The 19,008-nt window shown below is 43.7% G+C and overlaps 1 protein-coding gene across 1 annotated transcript in view; it reads right to left on the bottom strand.

Annotated features, from left to right (window-relative positions):
- The window catches only part of FIP1L1 (factor interacting with PAPOLA and CPSF1), a 76,842-nt gene that overhangs the window by 57,199 nt on the left and 635 nt on the right, over positions 1 to 19,008 (bottom strand). The window contains exons 2-7 of the mRNA XM_019525862.1: positions 17,927 to 18,030; positions 12,094 to 12,151; positions 10,422 to 10,525; positions 7,515 to 7,576; positions 1,403 to 1,510; positions 427 to 557 (exon numbers count right to left, since the gene is read on the bottom strand). Of these exons, the coding sequence (XP_019381407.1) occupies positions 427 to 557; positions 1,403 to 1,510; positions 7,515 to 7,576; positions 10,422 to 10,525; positions 12,094 to 12,151; positions 17,927 to 18,030 (567 nt within the window). The remainder of the gene's footprint in view (positions 1 to 426; positions 558 to 1,402; positions 1,511 to 7,514; positions 7,577 to 10,421; positions 10,526 to 12,093; positions 12,152 to 17,926; positions 18,031 to 19,008) is intronic.

The following is a 19,008-nucleotide window of genomic DNA, read 5'->3' as shown; positions in this document are numbered from 1 at the left end:
CCACTTCAATCTCATCTCTGTCACTTGGTAGTGGTATGGGTAGCAATACTCCACAAAAATGAGAGCAACCAACAAAAGCTTACTAAAATTCACCTTAAAAAGATTGTATCTGCCATCTTGAATCTCTGCACCTGGTGTTACTTCCATAGTATTGTCTTCGGCCTAAGTTAAATAACATATTGCCCATTAAAATACCAGACTAACACATGGTTACAAGCCCGACTGTAACTAGCTTGTGCCATTAACCACACAAATAGTCAATGAAGTGATGGAGAAAGACTCTGGATTTCAAAAGAGAAAGGTGACTGAACTCCTTAACAAAGATACCATACCAGACAGAAAAGCAAAAACCATGTAACATTATATCAGCTTTACACAGGGAAAAGTATTTACTTATTACTGAATTCCACAAATGTTATTAATTACCATGATTTTATTTGAAGCTGAGGTAAGTGGTAAAATTTCAAGACCCATTCGTATCCTCTTTTGTTTTTCACAGTAAGCTTTCCAGGTATCTTCATTAAACCCATAGTTGAAATAATCAGAGAGATCAGCACCTTCAAACCAAAGAGTTCAAAATTTAAGAATTAAGCACACATCGCTGTTTTTTAATTTTTATTTTTGCTTTTGTTTATAGAACAATAAAATCAGAAATCACAGCAAAGGTGTACTGTTAAGAAATACAACTTCCTTAATACTAAAATATCTGCAAGATCCTACTGCTCCACATACTTGAAGTGTATTGAAGTTGCACACTATGTTTCAAAATGTGCAGAGTTCAGTCTCCTAAGCATTATCAAAAGAAACGTGTGCCTTGTACTTCGTGGACAATTTTCATTTTCAAAGCAATGCATTAAAAAAGGAGGAAAAAAAGCTAAAATTATGGCTGGAACACAACAGGCACATGCAGTCATTTTGAGAGTTACCCATCTCATTCCTCTACACGGCCTGTAGGCCAGATTCAATCCGCAGAGCTGGGGGGCACAGTCTGCCACAGGATTCAGGGTTTCTCGACTCTGGTGGACAGGGTCATCAGCAGCAGCCTCCTGGACCTGCACTGCTGCATTCCTCCAGATGTGCGCTGCTGCCCGAATGCAGCCCCTGGCTGCCATGCAGCCCTGAATCCTGCACTTTTTTCCTTTATTGTTTCTTGAACATGCAGACATGAAGTCTTTGGCAACCAACCTGAGACAATTAGGTATTTTCCAAGATCACTCAGAATAGCAATTTATTAATTATCCATTAATTTAGTTATACATTTGGAGGGCATTTTACCAGTATCCTGAATGATTAGTAAGCTATTCAAAGTATCTATTAAATAATATTTCATTTGACTTGCACAGTATTATGTGGTTAGACTGATATTTTTATATAATTGTGAGTTATCCATCAGAAATATTACCTGGCTTTCTCCACGGTTTATCTTCAAAAGAATCTAAATCTACTTCCAGAAGTGGAACCCCATTAATGCTTCCTGGTGCATCAAGATCTACCCCTTTAACTTTTCCACCTAAAAAGAAAAGTTGTAAAAAATATAGTTTAAGTCTTTAAAACCGAATTTTAATTAATCCAACATAATGAGTTTAAGTTTTCAATTTGAATAAAGACATACTACAATTTTAGTATTATCAACAGTTTATATAACATGTTAGTTAGATAACAACACATTGGTGTGCTAAGTGTTTTAGAGACAACTACAAAGAACAGAGTACTCTTTCAAAGGCCTTATAATCTAAATAAAATACATTCGTTTTCTACTTTAAAAACTTTTTATATTTTAAATGCATCTATGCCAAAGTACACGTAATTTTAAGCGGCTTTTCACCAAATTCATGCGTGTAATAGTTGTGCTTTTCCCACTAAATGTTGTGTTCATTATCCACATCCTAAAGCAGGATAATGGACTGTCTAACTATCAACCTGTGGGCTGCATGAGGCTCACAAGGGGTTAATGTGCAGCCCCAGGGCTCCCACCCAGCTGTCATTCCTCCATACTCCCCTTTCTCATTCTAGCTTCAACTTCCTGCCCCTATTTCAAGGCATAGCATACCCCACAGGGTCAGGGGAGCCTGTAACCCAGGTACTGGAGACAGCAACTAGAGTGCTGCAGCTGGAAAGGTCATCCACATAGTACAGTGCAGTAGGGAGGGTAGGGGGTGCACCCATGCCCTGTGCTGGTGTGGCCCCTGGCTGCTTAAAGTTGGACAGCCCTATGCTAGAAAGTCACAGTAGTAAATGAAAGTTGTAATACTGTGGTTGAACATCCATCTGCACTGCCTTCATTCTACAGTTTTGGAGATGAGAGAATACAGAATGGATGGTACGTACCACGCACTATAGGTTTCCCCTGTGAATGCATTTCATTTTTCAACAAATAATGTCTTTTAAGAATAATATCTTTTAAATCTGTTTCTTCAGAAAACTGCTTCAATCATTACAGGAGTGTAGCATGGTGCAGGCCTCAGGGGCTGCAGCCCAGCTGGAAGCAGGCCGAGAATAGATTTCATAGACGTTAGGGCTGGAAGGGACCTTGAAGATCATTAGGTCCAGCCCCCGAATAATTATAAGTCTGCCTTGACCGACTGGGCCAGGTGATGATGATAACTGGCTGGCACCATGGGACTTAAAGGGCTCCTAGGAAAGGGAGGTAGAGGGAGAGGAGGGGAGTAGCTGCAACACCAAGCCAGGGACTTTTCCAGGGTCTGGAAAAAGATGAGAAGGTTTGAGGGTTATAAGAAGGGCTGCGAAGATAAAGGTTGCTGCAGTGAGCCAGGGAACTCCCTCTCCAGAAGGAGAGATGGGCCATTGGGGTGGTGAGGAAACAGGACAGAGCTGCAATCATCCTCTAAGGGTCTGGGAAAAGACCCTAAGTTGAAAGTTACCCCTTCGTTTGACTATGTCTTTGCTTGATGCCAGATTGCTGGTTTATGCACATGGTGTTTCCTCTGAGGCAAAGGTACACAGGAAAATTTAGACCTTGCAAGTAAACAGATATTCCACTACGTGTGGTAGAGAAGGTAGACTTTAAAGTGAACTCCAGCATGAAGATGCCAGAGGGAAAGCAGAGTAGAGGTACCTGTTTACTGGAGTGTCTTGACCTCACATTGGGGGAAATAGAGGCTAAGCACAAACAGGAGCTTGAAAACTGAGAAAGGGGTTGGCCAGACTTGCTGCCCAGTGTGAGATTTCTCAAGAGGAGACACAGAAACTAGCAAAGCAGGTGGAGACTGAGTGCCATGTCTGCAAGAGGAGAGACAGAGGTGGCAACCTTAAAAAGCCAAGCCCTGCACTTAGAAGCAGTTGGAAAGGGCTAAAGTGAGGTCATCCAGTTCCACAACAATGAGCAGAGAACCCAAGTCCTTTTAAGCGAGATAGGGAAGCAGCCAATCTGGTGGAGGACCAAGACCTGAGAGAAGATCCTCAACAAGACCACATCCATAGGAAAGGGTCACAGAAACCCCAAGCAATTTAGGTAGTACTACTGGAGGTGAGCGAGAGAGGGATGAATGGCAGAGAATTCTTTTTTCAGGGACAGCCTCCATAGGAGAGACACCCTGGAGAAAAGAGGGCAGTAGTAGAGTCCACTGAAGCCAAACATGAGGGAGATGAAAAAATACCCTGAGGGGGTATTGTGGGGTTGAGAGACAGGGAAAAGACCACAGAGGAAACAACAAATGGGCCAGGTCCATCCAACTGAGTACCAAGAGTCCAAGCCTGCATCCAACAGGGTGGACTCAGGGCAAGAGAAAAGCAGGGCCTACCAGAAAGCAGACAGCCCAACTCCAGAGACCCGAGTCCAGGCCTGGGCTCAGGCCAGGAGAAAATAAATAATTGAACCCCAAGGCCAAAAGGTAGGCTGCCCAAAGGGATTAGGGGTGGTTTCAAGTGTGGGTGTTGTGGACATAAGACAAGGCCATGCCCCTGGACTGAATTCTGGAATTCTCACATTCAGAGTGGACCCCCTTGTAAAATAAAAAGAGCTGTGGGACTTCTGGAGGGAAAAAATGAGAGATTGTTTGGGGGGAAAACATCCACAGGAACTGAAGCCAGATGACATGAGGACTGACAGCCTCAGGTCCAGCATGTTTGCGAGTAATCTGTGCTTCCAGGTCAGCTGGAAGAGACTGAAACAGCTGTTCCAGTTGGCAGAAACTGCAAAAATGCTGATATATGGAAGAATATGAAGGGGAAAAGCCGAGATATAGGAAAAGTTAACTCCAAACATCCCATGGGAGCCTATCAAGCAATCACCATATTTAATGGACAACTATTGTGGGGCAGACCCATGAGGATAGAGAGACTGCCAACCAAAGGTCTGGGCAGGGTTACTACCACCTTGGAACCTAAGGAACTTTGGGGTAAGGACTTGGGCTTGGAAGGAAGCCCTGAGGGTGGCTGGGGAGTCACCTGACTGGAAGGGGCAGGGCAGTCAGTCTGACCATGCAGGCATCAGGGAGAGGAGCTCCTGAGCAAGATGGCTGCAGAAGCGCAACTGACTGATACCTGACCTGCCCTGAGAACTGTGGGTAAGAGGCAGATAAGACCAGGGTCATGGAGCAGGGAGAACTAAAAGGAATGATGGTCTGAGTGAGGCCCCAACCTGGGCTGGGTTGGGCTTTAGTCCAAAAACAGTGTTTCACTTAGTTGTAACAACCAGCGGGCTTAAGTTTTGTTTATATTCTAACATGAACTTCAACACTGGAGGAATGACCATGACTAATAGGGGAGGAGGAAGTCACAGGGTGCCAGAGGGGCACATTAGAAAGCCTTGCCAAGGGCAAGGCCTAAGCCACAGTGGTACCAAAGTGGGGGGAACAGGTGGGCATCTGAGCTGCCGCCAAGGACAGCAGCCAAGAGGGCCAAAGCCTGCATGAGAAAGGCAACAGAGGTGGTCTGAAGTTCGTCCCTGAGCTAGGGACACCAGGAGCTGGGGGAACTCAACAGAGCTGAAAGCAGCCTCAACCTGGGCAAAAGACGCTGTGGGGGGCTGGGACTGAAACAAGAACAGCTAAGGCCCGAGGAAGGTGACAACTGTGGCCTGGCCAGTGCCCAAGAACAGCTTCGCCCTAAGCAAAGAACGCCAGCGGGGCTGAACAGAGATGAGAGCAGCTTCAGCCTGGCAAGGGATGCCAAGGGGGCTGGGATTGAAACAAGAGCATCTAATGCACAAGGTAGGCAATGGCTATGGTCTAAAGCCAAAAAAGCTGAGGCCAGAGCCTGAGACAGGCAGAATCTCCAACCTGTCGCAGGCCCATAACCTGGGGAGAGGCAGGGAGGATATGTAGCAGGCTGCATGCCTCGGGGGCTGCAGCCCAGCTGGAAGCAGACAGAAAATAATTACAAGCCTGGGAAGCATAGAAAGGGAGAGGGCTGAGAGAGAACAACTGCAGTGCTGTGGACACAGCACAGAACTATGCAAGTAAACAGATATCCTGCTACAGGTAAGTTCTTTTTCAAATTGTTGAGGCAATAGTCAGCAATGAAGCCATACACAACCTCAGACACTACATGAGTAAACCATTTAATTAGCGTTCAGCAAATACACACAAGTGTAGTTTTATACATCTGAGTTTATTTGAACAGTAGTTCAAATTTAGGGTGGGTTTTCAATGGGTAACAAAGTCCCCCGTCTCCCTTTGCATAGATTTATCCAGCTAGTCCACAAAGTTGTTTACCCTCTAAAACATTAAAATCTGTCTACTTGTAGACTTTAAGGGTGCACCAATAGAGATTTTTGGAGCCTGTGCAAATAGCTGATAAATTTTAAGGAGACATATTGGCCAATACTGATCCAATTTCCGATATGCCGCTCTTTAGCTTGGTAAGCTGGTACATCTGGTGTGGTGGAAGGAGAGGGAAGGAGGGAGGGTGGCAGATCAAGACCCTTGCGGTGACAGAGTGAATGGGGCTGGGGCTGGGGCAGGCGGGGCATGGGACAGAGCTGCAAGCAGCTCGTCTGGGGGGGCCTGTGCCCCCCAGATCCATGCAGAATGGGGTGGGATGCAGCTGTGGGCTGGGGTGGGATGGAAGCGTGGCTTTGTCAAGGGGAGGCAGCTCCCGCTGCTGCACATGGCTCTTCTAGTGCTCATCTGGTGGCTCCCACTGTTCCTCCAGGACATGGGGGGAGGCAGCAGCCCCCCCCCATGCCCTCCTGGATGACTAGTGGGAGCAGTGGCGGGAGCTGCCAGATGAGAGATGGATGAGCTGTGCACAGCGGTGGGAACTGCGCCCCACCCCCCTATGAGCCACACCTCCATCCTGCATCTGCCCCAGCCTTGGTTGGGCAGCCCCTGCCCCAGCCCCAACCCCACACCATCCCTTGATGGTGGGGGCCTTGATCTGCTCTCCCATGCCCCTTCCTCCTCCACCACACCAGACTTACAAGCTGCACGCAGGTCTCCACACTGCTGGCTGTGCTCCTCCCTGCCTACGTGCTGCGCTGTAGCTGCATCCACACACGGGCATTTATCGGAAAAATTACTCGCCACATCAGGTCGATTTCCAATACAGAAATTTTCTTTATATCAATGCCAATCCACTATCGGACCAATGTATCGATACACCTTTAGCAGACTTGTAACTGAGTCATATATTTCCTACATGTGGCCAATATGGCTTCCACATATGTCCATCTTGTGCCCTGCCGCCTCCCTAAAATGACAGCAAACCTTTACACTACACTTGAACCTCCCATAGTCCTTTTAAAACTTGACCCAAAGCTCAGATATAAATAGTATTTTTGATTATGAAATGGAATAACTTTATGCAAATGCACCAACAATTCATTTCTTAGAATCAATAATTCAAAGTTGCTATTGTTAAAACGAAGATCCGTCTTGGCCTGTTTCTCTGCCCCCAGAGCTGAGTGACCCAGCACTCTGAACCTCAGGCTCTAATAGACTTATTTCTGCCATGGAACTAACTTTTTCATGATTAAGACCAGATATACAATTACTTTATAGGCATGCATGAGGCAGGTCTCTTCTCCCAAGTTTTCTGCCATTTGGCAAAAGAGGACAACAGTAAAACATCATAAGACCCTTGTTATGTATGAATCTTGTTAATTTATACTATGTTAGGTAATTATACCTCACTTACTGCTGATGGAAAAAGTTTTTTGGAGGGCTGAGAAAGAATCATTAACACAAAGTTACCCAAAATAGTACGACTTATTCCTTTGGGTACCTATATAGTAGTACAAACCAACTTATTTTACAGTAGAACGTCAGCGTAAAAACTATATTTACCTTAAATTCTACTAATAAATAATACATAATACGACTAGAGATTATAATCCAAATCACCCTAATTCTGAACCTAAGATGGAATTAATAAAACAGACAGACAGGCTTAAGAGTCCTAAATATCTTATATTTTTCTAATTCACTAACATGTCTTAATTCCATTAAACTTAATACAAGAAATCTGTAACTAAAAGCACAGAACACATGCCACTAAAAGAGATTACTGCATTTGTTACAGTTTCCATTAACATAACGCATTAATTTTCTTACCAGAAGATCCATAAACTCGCCCTCCTGTCTTAATGTTGAGATTCACAGGTGCTGTTCCATAGCTTTAAGAAATTAGCAAAACTTAGTTAGATAGAGAAAATTCTTAAAAATGAGAGTTCCCTATAGCCAGAAGCAAGAAATAGACCCAAGCCTGACTGCCATTGCAAAACTCTAACTCTCCAAATGGGTGACACTGTACAAATAAACAGCTCATTCTGGGAATAAGAAGGTATACCTCTCCATGCTCAGTAACTCTTCCAACTAATGACTAGTTGTGATGTGCATCTCAGTCGCTCTTCCCGAGTCAAAAAGTAATGGCCGTGAGAGTCCAAAGAATGGATTAGACCAAAAGAATAATTAAAAATTAAATGTCTTATTTAGACATACAAAGGATCTCCTGGGATTAGGGTAGGAGAACGCTTTACATTGGGGGGTGCCAGAGATAAGGCCTGTAGGCCAGATTTGACCTACAGAACCCTCTTATCTGATCCCTGGTGCTGCCCCCGAGTCTTATACTTGGCCCACATGGTGTGTGCAGAAAGCCATCACTTGAAAATGTCCAGAATTAGAGCCATCATTTAGAACAAAGTTCCATATGAATGTGTGCAAAATATGTCTTGCCTGTACAGGTATAGCATTTGACCATACACATGATGGAGGTAACTAACCGTCATGCTAAGTGACAGGACGGGTACAATTCACCTTAAAACTTCCTTGCAATTCTAGTTCTGTCTCTAAATAAAACTAATTTGCACAACAATAATACAAAACTAAAATGGTAGTATTTTTCTTCTGACTCCCCATGCTACATATACGCCCAAGACAGCAACACTTTGAGCTGAGGCAGAGCAGCCCCAGGCTGGCAGCAGGTTCAGGGAGTCAGCCTCAAGCTTCGGGCAGTGGCAGAGGGTGGTAGAGGGGCTGGCTGGGGCATGAGAGTACTGAAAGTGTGGAGCCATCTTGCTAGGCAGCAGACAGCCCTCTCACTTTAGCACCCCCATGCTCCAGCCAGCCTCAGTCACCATCTAAACGTGTTTCATTGCACTTAATTACTCTGCAGTATGGACAGTACTATCTTATAGCAGAGTTAATTAATTCACTGTGCTCTAATACCAGCACACGTGTACAGTGATGCTTTACTGCAGAGTTAATTAGCCCAGTGATTCTCAACCTTTTCTGTACCAGGACCCATTTGCCAAGATTGATGGCTTGTCCCGACACAAACCCCCCTGCCTCTGCCAGTGCCTTACCCACAGTCCCCTGCCCCCCCAGGCCATGCTGGGGCCCCTCACTCCCAAACCACAGCCCCCTGCCACCCCAACCCTATCAAAAGGGGGCCCCCAGCTGCCCCCGTCCTACTCAGGCAGGAGTGCAGTGGCTGTGGTGGCTCTGGCTCATGCAGGCGGCAGTGGAGCGAGTCTGGCCTGGCACAGGCTGGAGGAAGAAGGGGAGGCCTGTGGCACACCTGCCCTGGGCTAGGGCTCTTGCGTTGTGCCAGGCAGCCTCATCACAGCCCCTCCTGACCCCTGAGCAGTGTCTCATGGCCACCCTGCCCCCATAAGCATGGGCACCAGCCCTGGTGTTGCCAGCTCAGCCATGCAGCTTCCCCCTGCCCCTTCCCCCACTGAAAGGGCAGGTGCTTCCCCCCGGCCCCCCTGCAGCCTCAGCACCCAGCCACCTTCCTCCAGTACTGGTAGGCACCTGCCCCCTTCCTCCTCCCCCCCAACTGTCTCTAAGCCCTGGCCTTCCAACCCCTGCTCAACATGCACTTACTTGCATCCAGCTGCTGGGGTTCCTCCAATGACCCTGCCTGGCTGCATGCTGGCCATGCCCCAAGCAGCCCCTTGCAGGCTGGAACACTGCCAGCCTGCAAGGGGAAACCTGTGTTTTCATGCATTTTTCTAACACGTACTCACAACCCTTTGAAATATTCTTGCGACCCACTTTTGGGTCACAACCCACAGGCTGAGAAACGCCGATTTTAGTCAACTCTACAGTAAAGCACACATGTAGATGCACCCAGAATGTAACAGATCTCTAGTTAAGACTATAATAATGTATATATCCCAGGCTTGTATGCCAAGCAGCAATATGGCATTAAATCCTTCCAGGTCTATTCTTTCTGGGCATAAATGCATTCAGATTGCTGAAGCAACTCTATAGTGGACCTTTTGCTTCAGAATGTTTTCAATAAACACAACTCACTTGGAAAGTAATACTCCATAATTTTAAATGAACGTGAAAGTTGCTGTTAACAGAAAATGAAAATGAAGTCCTGTTTCTCAGTTGAAGAAAAAATACAGGACAAAGAGCAACAACACAAACTCTCTTTCACAGCACAATAGCATGCTTGAACCCTGACCTCGAGAGACTATGCCTACAGACAGGGAATTTGATCAGCTCATTAGATCTCTCTAAGAACATCTATAAGAATGCCAACTATTAACTTTTTAATATGAAACTTGTCCAATGGAAACCAGGCTGAGGAAAGAAAAACATGACAAATGTTCTTTGCATCTAACGCTTTCCAGTCTCCAAAGGAAGTGTCATCATAATATAAACATGAATCTAAAAACATTTTGTAATTCAATTATAAAAATTATATCATTTTTAGTTGAATTAAAACTTTCAGCTTCCACATGTTCCTACAGTGCAATTGTTTGTTGTTCAAAAATTGAAACTGAAAATGTAACCCAGTGATGGCTCTTCCTTGCACCTATTTTCAGATCAATTTGATAAATCATTCACATTTAAAATGTAAATAGGTGGGGAAAGGCTAAACAGCTAAATAGAAGCATACTAAGAATAAATTAAAAGTTGCTTATTTCAAATTACATACTTGCTATAAGGTGTAAATTAATATTCTGGGACCTTAAATGTTTCCCTCAACATCCAAAAATATCTTACCTATATTGGGGAGCTCCTGTTTTAATATCTCCTATGGTAACTTGAACATCATCCTCATCATCATCGCTGTCACTATCACTGTCATCCTCAGCCACTGTTACCTTCTGCAACAAGAATAAATGTTGCTTAAAGAAAAGGTGCAATTAAATATTTGCAAAGGTAAATATCTTAGACCCAGATATTAATCTCAGTATCTCTGATGGAAGAACAAATACAGATTAACTTAATGTAACACTTGTTTTCTTAAAGATGGCATGTATCCCTTAACATCAAAGGGCTCTAAATAAAAAGACAAGCTCAGCTACTGAGACAGCAATGCTTGCTAACATTTGGATGTACAGGGTCAATCCAATTTAGGCATCGTGAATATCATCTGGTTTTGTAAAATTTAATGAAAGGAAAAAAAGAGAAAAAAATTGGTTTCGACTACTCAAGATCTTTCCCTTCTACCCATTTCATAATACTTCATCTCTACTATCACCTCCTTATTATGGGAAGAACAAAGATAAGCAAGACGATGTTCTCAGCATTTTAATTATACATCTGTGACAAATTAAATACTGAGAGTGATATATACATACATACATGCATTTACACATACACACACATGCGCATGCAGAAATTATATACTACATACACATATAAATAAATAAAAGACTGGTTCAAACAACATTTAGATACATTTTTCAGCAAGTCTAACATTTTATTAAATAAAGTACAATTTTCTGTCTTTTGCCACATGAATATTACATGTTGAATAACTTAATGGATTGAGTATTATCAACAGTCCATAAATAAAGTTAGCCTTTTCTATTTCTGTTAGTCTAGTAGTTATAACATTATGCACACTTTTGGGGTTGCTGCAGGAACTTTATGTAGATAATTCTTATTCTTCTATTTTGCAACTTATTTTCTTTAATGTAAAATCACATGTTTATACTGTCTTCTGTAAAAAAGATACAGATGTAAAATGCCTAATTGCCTGAAGACAGACTGGAAGGGCGGGGGCCAGAAAGCATCAGAAATTAAATACTGAATGTCAGCATTAATGCTCCAATTTAAAATAGTAGCTAGTTACCTCTCTGTATCCAAAAAATATTAAGAATACCACCTACTGACAGTGAGAAACAGCCACAAAGCTTTTAGTGCTTACATGATTTTTTCACCTTACAACCACAGAACATTTTTAAATACTAATTAGCTATCGTTAAGACCCATTTTAAAAGATAAAGTCTCTCCAAAAATGAATCTGTGGAACTTCCATAAAAATACAGAGTCATGCTTTTAGTATTATTAAGAGTCTTCTGGGAAAGACTATACAAAGTAATCTGGCACGATTCTGATACGATTAGGTCCCCTACATGCATATATTGTAGAAGTCAGGCTTTTAAGTTCTGCAGTTCCTAAATTACCATGTTGCTAGCCTTCAAGATATGCCTTTTCCCAAAAAAGCAGCTGCTAAAAAGAAAGTGTCCAATAATGCAAGAAATATGGTAAGAGCAGGTTCTGATTCTTATCAGGTGAAACCAAAAGTAAAATTAGTAAACAAATGAAAAATAGTAAGCAAAAGTGTAAAATAAGTCACTAAACTAAAGCTTTTCATCAATTTATTGTTATCCCAAGTGAAGCAAAACAGATTGCCCAATAATTTGTAATATGTATTTAAAATTACCGTTTTCACTACACCATTTTCAGCAGTCTCCTCTTCTTTTCCAGAAGGAGCTGGAGCACTTAAAATAGAAAATGTAAACTAGTTACTCATGTATGTCTTTACATTAACAGTGAAAGAGCATTGATGATGCAGCATTTTGAAACATAACTAAGCACTCAGCTGTTTTTTATATACCTGCCAAATGAGGAATTTCTATGTGATCACCTAACATCACCTGAACAGTATTCTAAGGTGAGACAAACTCTGTTAACTAGATGCCCACTGAGGATTTACAAGTAGCATCATGTTTGCATCCTGCTCCTACTGAAGCCAAACAGAGCTTTTCTATCAAGTAGAATGGGAGCAGGACTGGGGCTTCTAGGCACCTATACATGAGTAGCAAGACTGCTCTGACGTGCTCTAATTACTCGATTAATTGAGTCTGCTGGAACGTGGTAATTCCCATGTTCCAACAGATTCCAGAGTCTCATGCATCAGCATCCCCATGCTTAAAAATGGCAGTGGGGGTGATTTAACTAAAGCACTCCCAACACCATTTTTAAGCATGAGGACACTGATACACAAGAGGCTCTTGAGCCAATCCAATTAAAAGCACCCAATAGGCAAGGACAGAATTTTTTCAAGCTAGATGCATCTTCCATTAACACTGATAAAAAGATTATCTTTAAATTCCCAAGACTGCTTTGAAAAAATTCAATCCAATCATCCTTCTATCCAGTGAAGCAGTATTAGCTATTTTAGACAAAACATTCATTTAGTCTTTAAAACTGCTGTAAACTGATGTGTAAAGTTTACCAGTTTCAAAACAATTGTTTTAAGTTATTATGACACTATGAAATTAATAAAAGTTAAACCACTGACTAGTCAATACTTTATACTACTGCTTCTAACACAGGAAATATTTCAGTTACTCAACCTATTTTCCAAAGCTGTATTGACACTGTTGCTTCATAAACACTGTAAGATCAACATGCATTTGACAGCTGAAAGAGAGACTGTCGTTATATAAAGACCCCTTAAAACTACGTTCTATAATCCCATCTTCTCCTTGGATGAACAGCTAGATACTGGAATACAAATTCAGTCCTAACTTTCACTAGTTTCAATAAGAGTTGCACCAGTTTGTAATCAGGACTGAACTTAATCCAGGTATTCAAACCTGAGCATTTCACATTACTGCCCACCAAAATGATAGATTAGCTCAGGAGTGGGCAAAATGTGGCCTGTGAGCTGGATGCGGCCTGCCAGGCCATTCTATCTGGCACATGGGGCCCCTTAAAGATTTAGAAAATGAATATTTGCCCCTGGCTGCCTGTCATGTGGCCCTTGATAGCTTGTCAAAACTCAGTAAGCAACCCTCCTCCTGAAATAATTGCCCATCCCTGGACTAGCTAATGGCATTCAAGTAAATCATCCAGTTGAATGCTTATGAATGGTGCTAGAATCTCAAGAATAGATCTGTTACAGTATTAGTAACCTTCTCCACAGTGTCTCATCCATGACTCGATGGAAGCCATTCTAGGGCGAGAGAATAATTTGTTACACAGAGGGCATGTTAACAAGAAACGCTATGGTGCAGTAGTGATTCCAGGCACAAACCGTGACGGCAACGCTACTGTGCAGTACCTCGCTGTTACTGCACAGCAGCATCTAAAAAAGCCTAAGTCTGTCTCTCTGTCCATAATGCTTTATTCGCACTCTGGCTGGCTGATGGAAACAGCCAATCAGAGTGCTCCAAGAGTGTTGGGGAGCACCGCCATGATTTTGAAGCTGGGCTGAGGACCGGACAGAGGGTGGGGGAACCGGGGCCAGCAGGGACTTCAATTAGCCTTTTGGTGTACTGCTGACCAGTAGCTACTGTAAACTGTCTCACTTCTTGTAGCAGATGATGATTTTAATTGCCATGCAGCTAACATACATTAAGAGAATAAAATATCTGTTGTGATTTTAATCATTACTTTACTACAAAGCCTGAATCATTTACAGATATGACAGGCAACTAGTCTAGCAATCTTTAATAACTAAACACAAAATGTATTTGCCACAGAAATCAGTTTCAATGAGCACAAAGATATTTTTTTCATTGCACAAAAGTTAAATCCGTATCAGAGAATTCTTTCAGCGTTTCCTTTCAGAAGCTGCATCCAACCCTAACAAAATTAATCCTTTAATGCAGTTAGGAACATACAACTTTGTCACAAGAGTCTCTGCCTCCTGAGTCAGAAAGTTCAGTCCCCTACTACTGCAAGAAAACTCCCTTCCATAAAACTGATCAAGTCTTTAACCAAATTAGCTTGTGAAACCCTTGTCTGGATGATTTGTGGAAGTAAAATCAACAGCAGCAAGATTAATAAACCAGATAATTGTACTGAGGGTCTAAGATGTGAAAGTTACCTTTAAAAGATGTCAAATCTTACTTTAGGAACAAGCTCATGAATATCAAATGAAGAAAAAACACCAACAAAAACTGATAAAAATGGATAGCTGTAGGCTAATTTTTAAATTATTTTTTAATACCATATTTATCATTCTCATGCCTTTTATTTGCTCACAGCACATGTATTTACCTGCACTGAAAATGCAGCTGCACACACGGAAAACTGAGTGATATGTTCACTTCACCGGGGCAATATGTAGGGGGTGCACGTGCACCCCCTGCAAAAAGCTGCCACCGACACTGCTGGCAGCACCTGCGGGCAGTCATCACTTGCCACCCCGCCACCGGCAGTCCCTGCTCACCCCTGGCTGCCGCTGCCTGTGGCAACTGCCGGTGGTCACTGACCCATGGTCAGCACTCGCTACCCCCGTCCTACCTCAACAGTGCCAGCGGTGTCTGCAAGAGCTCCCCGCTCACTGCTGCTGCGGCCACTGCAGCCATGCCCTACCAGCCGCTGGGGGCACACACCATTCATGCACTTCACTATAGCTTCTCTACTGAAATGTTGCACCTACTTAGCAAATTTTCAGTAGATACGCCTCCCACAGTGATCCACTATGTGGCATTCTCCTTCATTTTGCAGCACTAGGTGCCCGAAGTAACACAACTGTTTACTTTGGCCTTCATTTTCTATCAGTGTGGACAGCATCACCACAATGTCTGTTACTTTGAGTTGCAACCTCAGACACATCTTCAAATAGATACCCTCTCTGCACCCTCACATCCATGCAATGTTTAAGGCCCCAAACAGATGCTGCACTTATTGCACAATTAAGGTGTTAATCAAATGATACTGTAACAAACCACATGTTCAAACAATTTATCATACTGTAAAGCAGCCTAGCTCCCACAAAGATGTTCCACATGTATCACTGAACATCCCAGGGCTGGTTTACATTGTACTTCACATGAATTTGGGGCATGGTAAGGCTGCACAATGCAACCCAATCCCGGGCTGCGTGGTAGGACTTTAAGCTTAATAGAATGCAGTTATCCCACTGTCTCCTTAGACACAGGACATTTAAAGCTGCACCATGCAGATCTATGTCAGATTGCACAACTGGCTTTAAATTTGCAAGCATGGGGGTACCCACTGGCTTCTGCATGCTGGGACATTTGAAGTTGGCCATGCAGCCCAGAGAAGTCCCTAATGTCAGGCACTGCTGAGTGGCCTTAAAGGCTCTGGGTACACAACAGGATCAGAAGGATTTTATCCCAGATTCCAAAAATCATGTGTCCTTTCATGGCAGATCTTGAACATCTGGCATGACAGGACGCGTGGTTTTGGGGATGCAGGACAAAATTCTTCAGGTCTCAGCACATGTTTAAGTGGACATATGCCAGGGACTCAAGTCTTGCAGCTTCTTTCTGCAGAATAGCTCTATGATAGCACCTTTACTATTTTTCTATGCAGCTAAAATTATTTTCAAGGCTCTCATCCTCCCACATCTTGATTATACTTAGTCTTCTCTTTGAGTACGACAAAAATAATCTCTAGTCCCAGAAATATCCAAACTTAACATGTTGATAATTTTCGTAGTTCAGGAGTATGGGTCAGATTTGGCCCCAGTAGTGACCTGGCTCTGGTGTTGACTGACATGCTGCATGCACCAGACTGGCCCTGCATGCAGGACATGTTCAGCACATGATGACTGCTGTAGCCAATCTGGGAACTGTGCTGTGCTCTGGGGAAGGCACCAGGTGCAGTGTGGGTCTCAGACTGGCTGGAGCGGGTACCACATTTGGTGTGCATCCTAAACAAGCTCCACATGGGCACAATGTGCAGTCCCAGACTGGCCAGAGCAGGTGCTTTACATGCTGATTCAGAATGAGGGTGGGGTGGGAGCACAGGAGCATGGCAGGATCTGACTTTTGGGGTTTGCCCCTCACCATTCATCTGACTTACGAACCACTGATCTAGCAAGCAAGGCCAGGTGAGTTTTACACCCCTGTCCCAATTAATTCTCTTGCCCAGGTCACCTCTCTCTACTGGCTCCCCCTTCATCAACTCTTCAAAAATGTTGGCTCGTCTTTACAGCCTAACCCTATCCTCTCTATCATTTCTCATTCAACACTGAAAGGCTAACTCCTATCTCCAGTGAGTCCATGATGTCAACCTCTGGCACATACTTCTTAAGATTTTCAAGCAAGCACCTTCATACTTTTTGCCATGATGCTCCTTGTGCCTTGCAGGGTGTTAAAGGGAATTTAGTCAGGCTTTTGGCCTTTTTGACTAGAAATACAGACAGAGACCAGAAGTGCTAATACTGCTTATTTCAGTTATATGTTTTGAGATAAAAAAAATTCCTACATTATTACTCTGTGCACAGGTGTCCAATTAAGTATGTTTGTTTTAGTTTCTTCAAGGTCGTATTTTTTTTCTCTTTATCTGTCTTAAATATAAAAATGCTTAGAAACTTAGGGAGGAGGAGGATTCCTTTAAAACAGACAAGTGAGTGATTCCCCTTGCTGTGTGGAATTCTCCCTGTAATCACAGTATAGCCCTCAATAAAGAAAAGCTGGCTCTGTCAGTTCTGATTCAACCACAACGCGAAGTTTGATTTCTTCCACAAGGGGCACAACCAAAAAAAACCATCTCATTGCCCTTCATATCCAATCTTATAACTCTCCTTTACTGTAATGTTTACCAAAAGAGGTGGTAATGGCATGCTGAAAATAAACTATTTCTACAGCTTAACAAAATGATTGACCTTGTTTCACTGTTTTCTAGTGCTTCCCCATCTTCCTCTATCTTTCCTACTGCTCACGGTGTAAGCTGCTTGAAGCAAGACTGTCTTTGTATTCTACGCTTTTACAGTGCCAGGCATTGTAGGGTTCTAACCCATGACTGGGACTCCTAAACAATAAAGTAATATCAATAACGTAGAAATGGGTTTTAAACTCCAGTATGACAAATTAAACCTTTGAAAAAGTTTCTGAACTATGAGAACAATAGGCAATGAAACAAGTTGCCAAGAAAACTGGAATCTCCTTCATTGGAAGTTTTCAAGAAGAGACTGAATAAGCAATTTTCTGGGAATGTTTAGAGCACCTGCTGCATTTGTGCAGGGGATTGGACCAGATAAACCCTGATGTCCTTTTCAGACCCATGATTCTATATGTTGATCCATTCCACAGAGTTATCTCTGCAATTAAAAACAAATAAAAATGAACTTTCACAGTAACGCTCAATTGTCTGTCACAATTTTTTCAGTAAAACCATTTAGTTACAAGGGTCATCAGACAGCAGATTGCATAAATTATGCGAAGGAAAATTTCTAACGCACCAGCATTAGACATTCAAGTGGCTGAAATTTCACAAGAACTAAGTGTGAATTTGAAACAAGCATCATTTTTGCACATCTACGTTTCCATGTTCACAGTTCTCACACTCACCTGGCCTTTTCTTCTTCTGGTCTCTCCACTTCATTTTCATCTATGAAAAAAAATATATACAATATGAAAGATCCACTTCTGAAAAAAATACAACATGCAAGAAACTATATGGCGTTGAAAACAAGGGTCTGTATCAATTGACTGTGCGCTAAGCAATCTCGTAAAAACATAAGAATTGCCATTTACTGCGGCAGACCATAGGTATCCCGTGTCACCCAGTGGCAGGGAGTGGATGCCAGAAGGGTGAGTGAACTGCGTATGACCAGGGCTTTTTTCCACTCTTCCTCACTTGTAGCCTCCAGCATTTAAGGTCTAGGAAGCTCTAATTCAGAGGTTGTATCCCTAACACCAGTGCTCAATAGGTACCTCCTTTGTCCCCCTTTGGTGCACCGTTAAGTAACACATCTGGATGTGGCTGTCAGCACCCGCAAGGAGCCCTCTGGAAGCCAACAGAGCTCCACAGGGACAGACCCCTGCAGTACAGGGGCTTGGAGCCACACAGCACCCTCATGTGCAGGCGAGTGACCCAGCGTTTGACAGATTTTAAACCATGTCCAACCTTCTTTATATCATTTCTTCTTATTCAAACTGCGTGAAAAAAGCAACAGTGGGGTGTTTGGGTTCCAGTCCTGCGGCCTGAGGGCCTAAGACAGCTCGCAGCTCTTTACAAGGGGACAGGCTTTGGAGAGAAGATGGGAGTGGGAGATAGACACCGGGATCCCTCCCTGGCCAGCTCCAGCACCTGTATTTACACGGGGGGCGCACAATTAGGGCAGCTGCTGACTTGCAACTAGGATCTGTGGCCTAGGAGAAAGGAGCCATTTCGCACAGCCCGAGCAGCGCAGGGGGAGGCCCGGAGGGCCGCGAGGGTCGGGGCGGCCCCCGGGGGGAGCTGTGCCAGCTGCTCTGGGTCGAGGAGGGAAGAAGGGAGCGACCCCGGCTCCGGGGTGAAGCAGCCCCTGCCAAGCCACGTGCCCACCCCTGCCCGGAGCAGCGGCAGGTGCGGGTGCGGGCCCGGGTATGGGGGGAGCGGGGGCGCCGGGGCCCGCGGGAGGCTGGGCCGGAGGAGGGGACTGGGCAGC

Source organism: Gavialis gangeticus, unplaced genomic scaffold, assembly GCF_001723915.1.
Source record: "Gavialis gangeticus isolate Ggan-Ray unplaced genomic scaffold, GavGan_comp1, whole genome shotgun sequence".
NCBI lineage: Eukaryota > Metazoa > Chordata > Crocodylia > Gavialidae > Gavialis > Gavialis gangeticus.
This window is presented reverse-complemented; position numbering and strand designations above follow the sequence as displayed.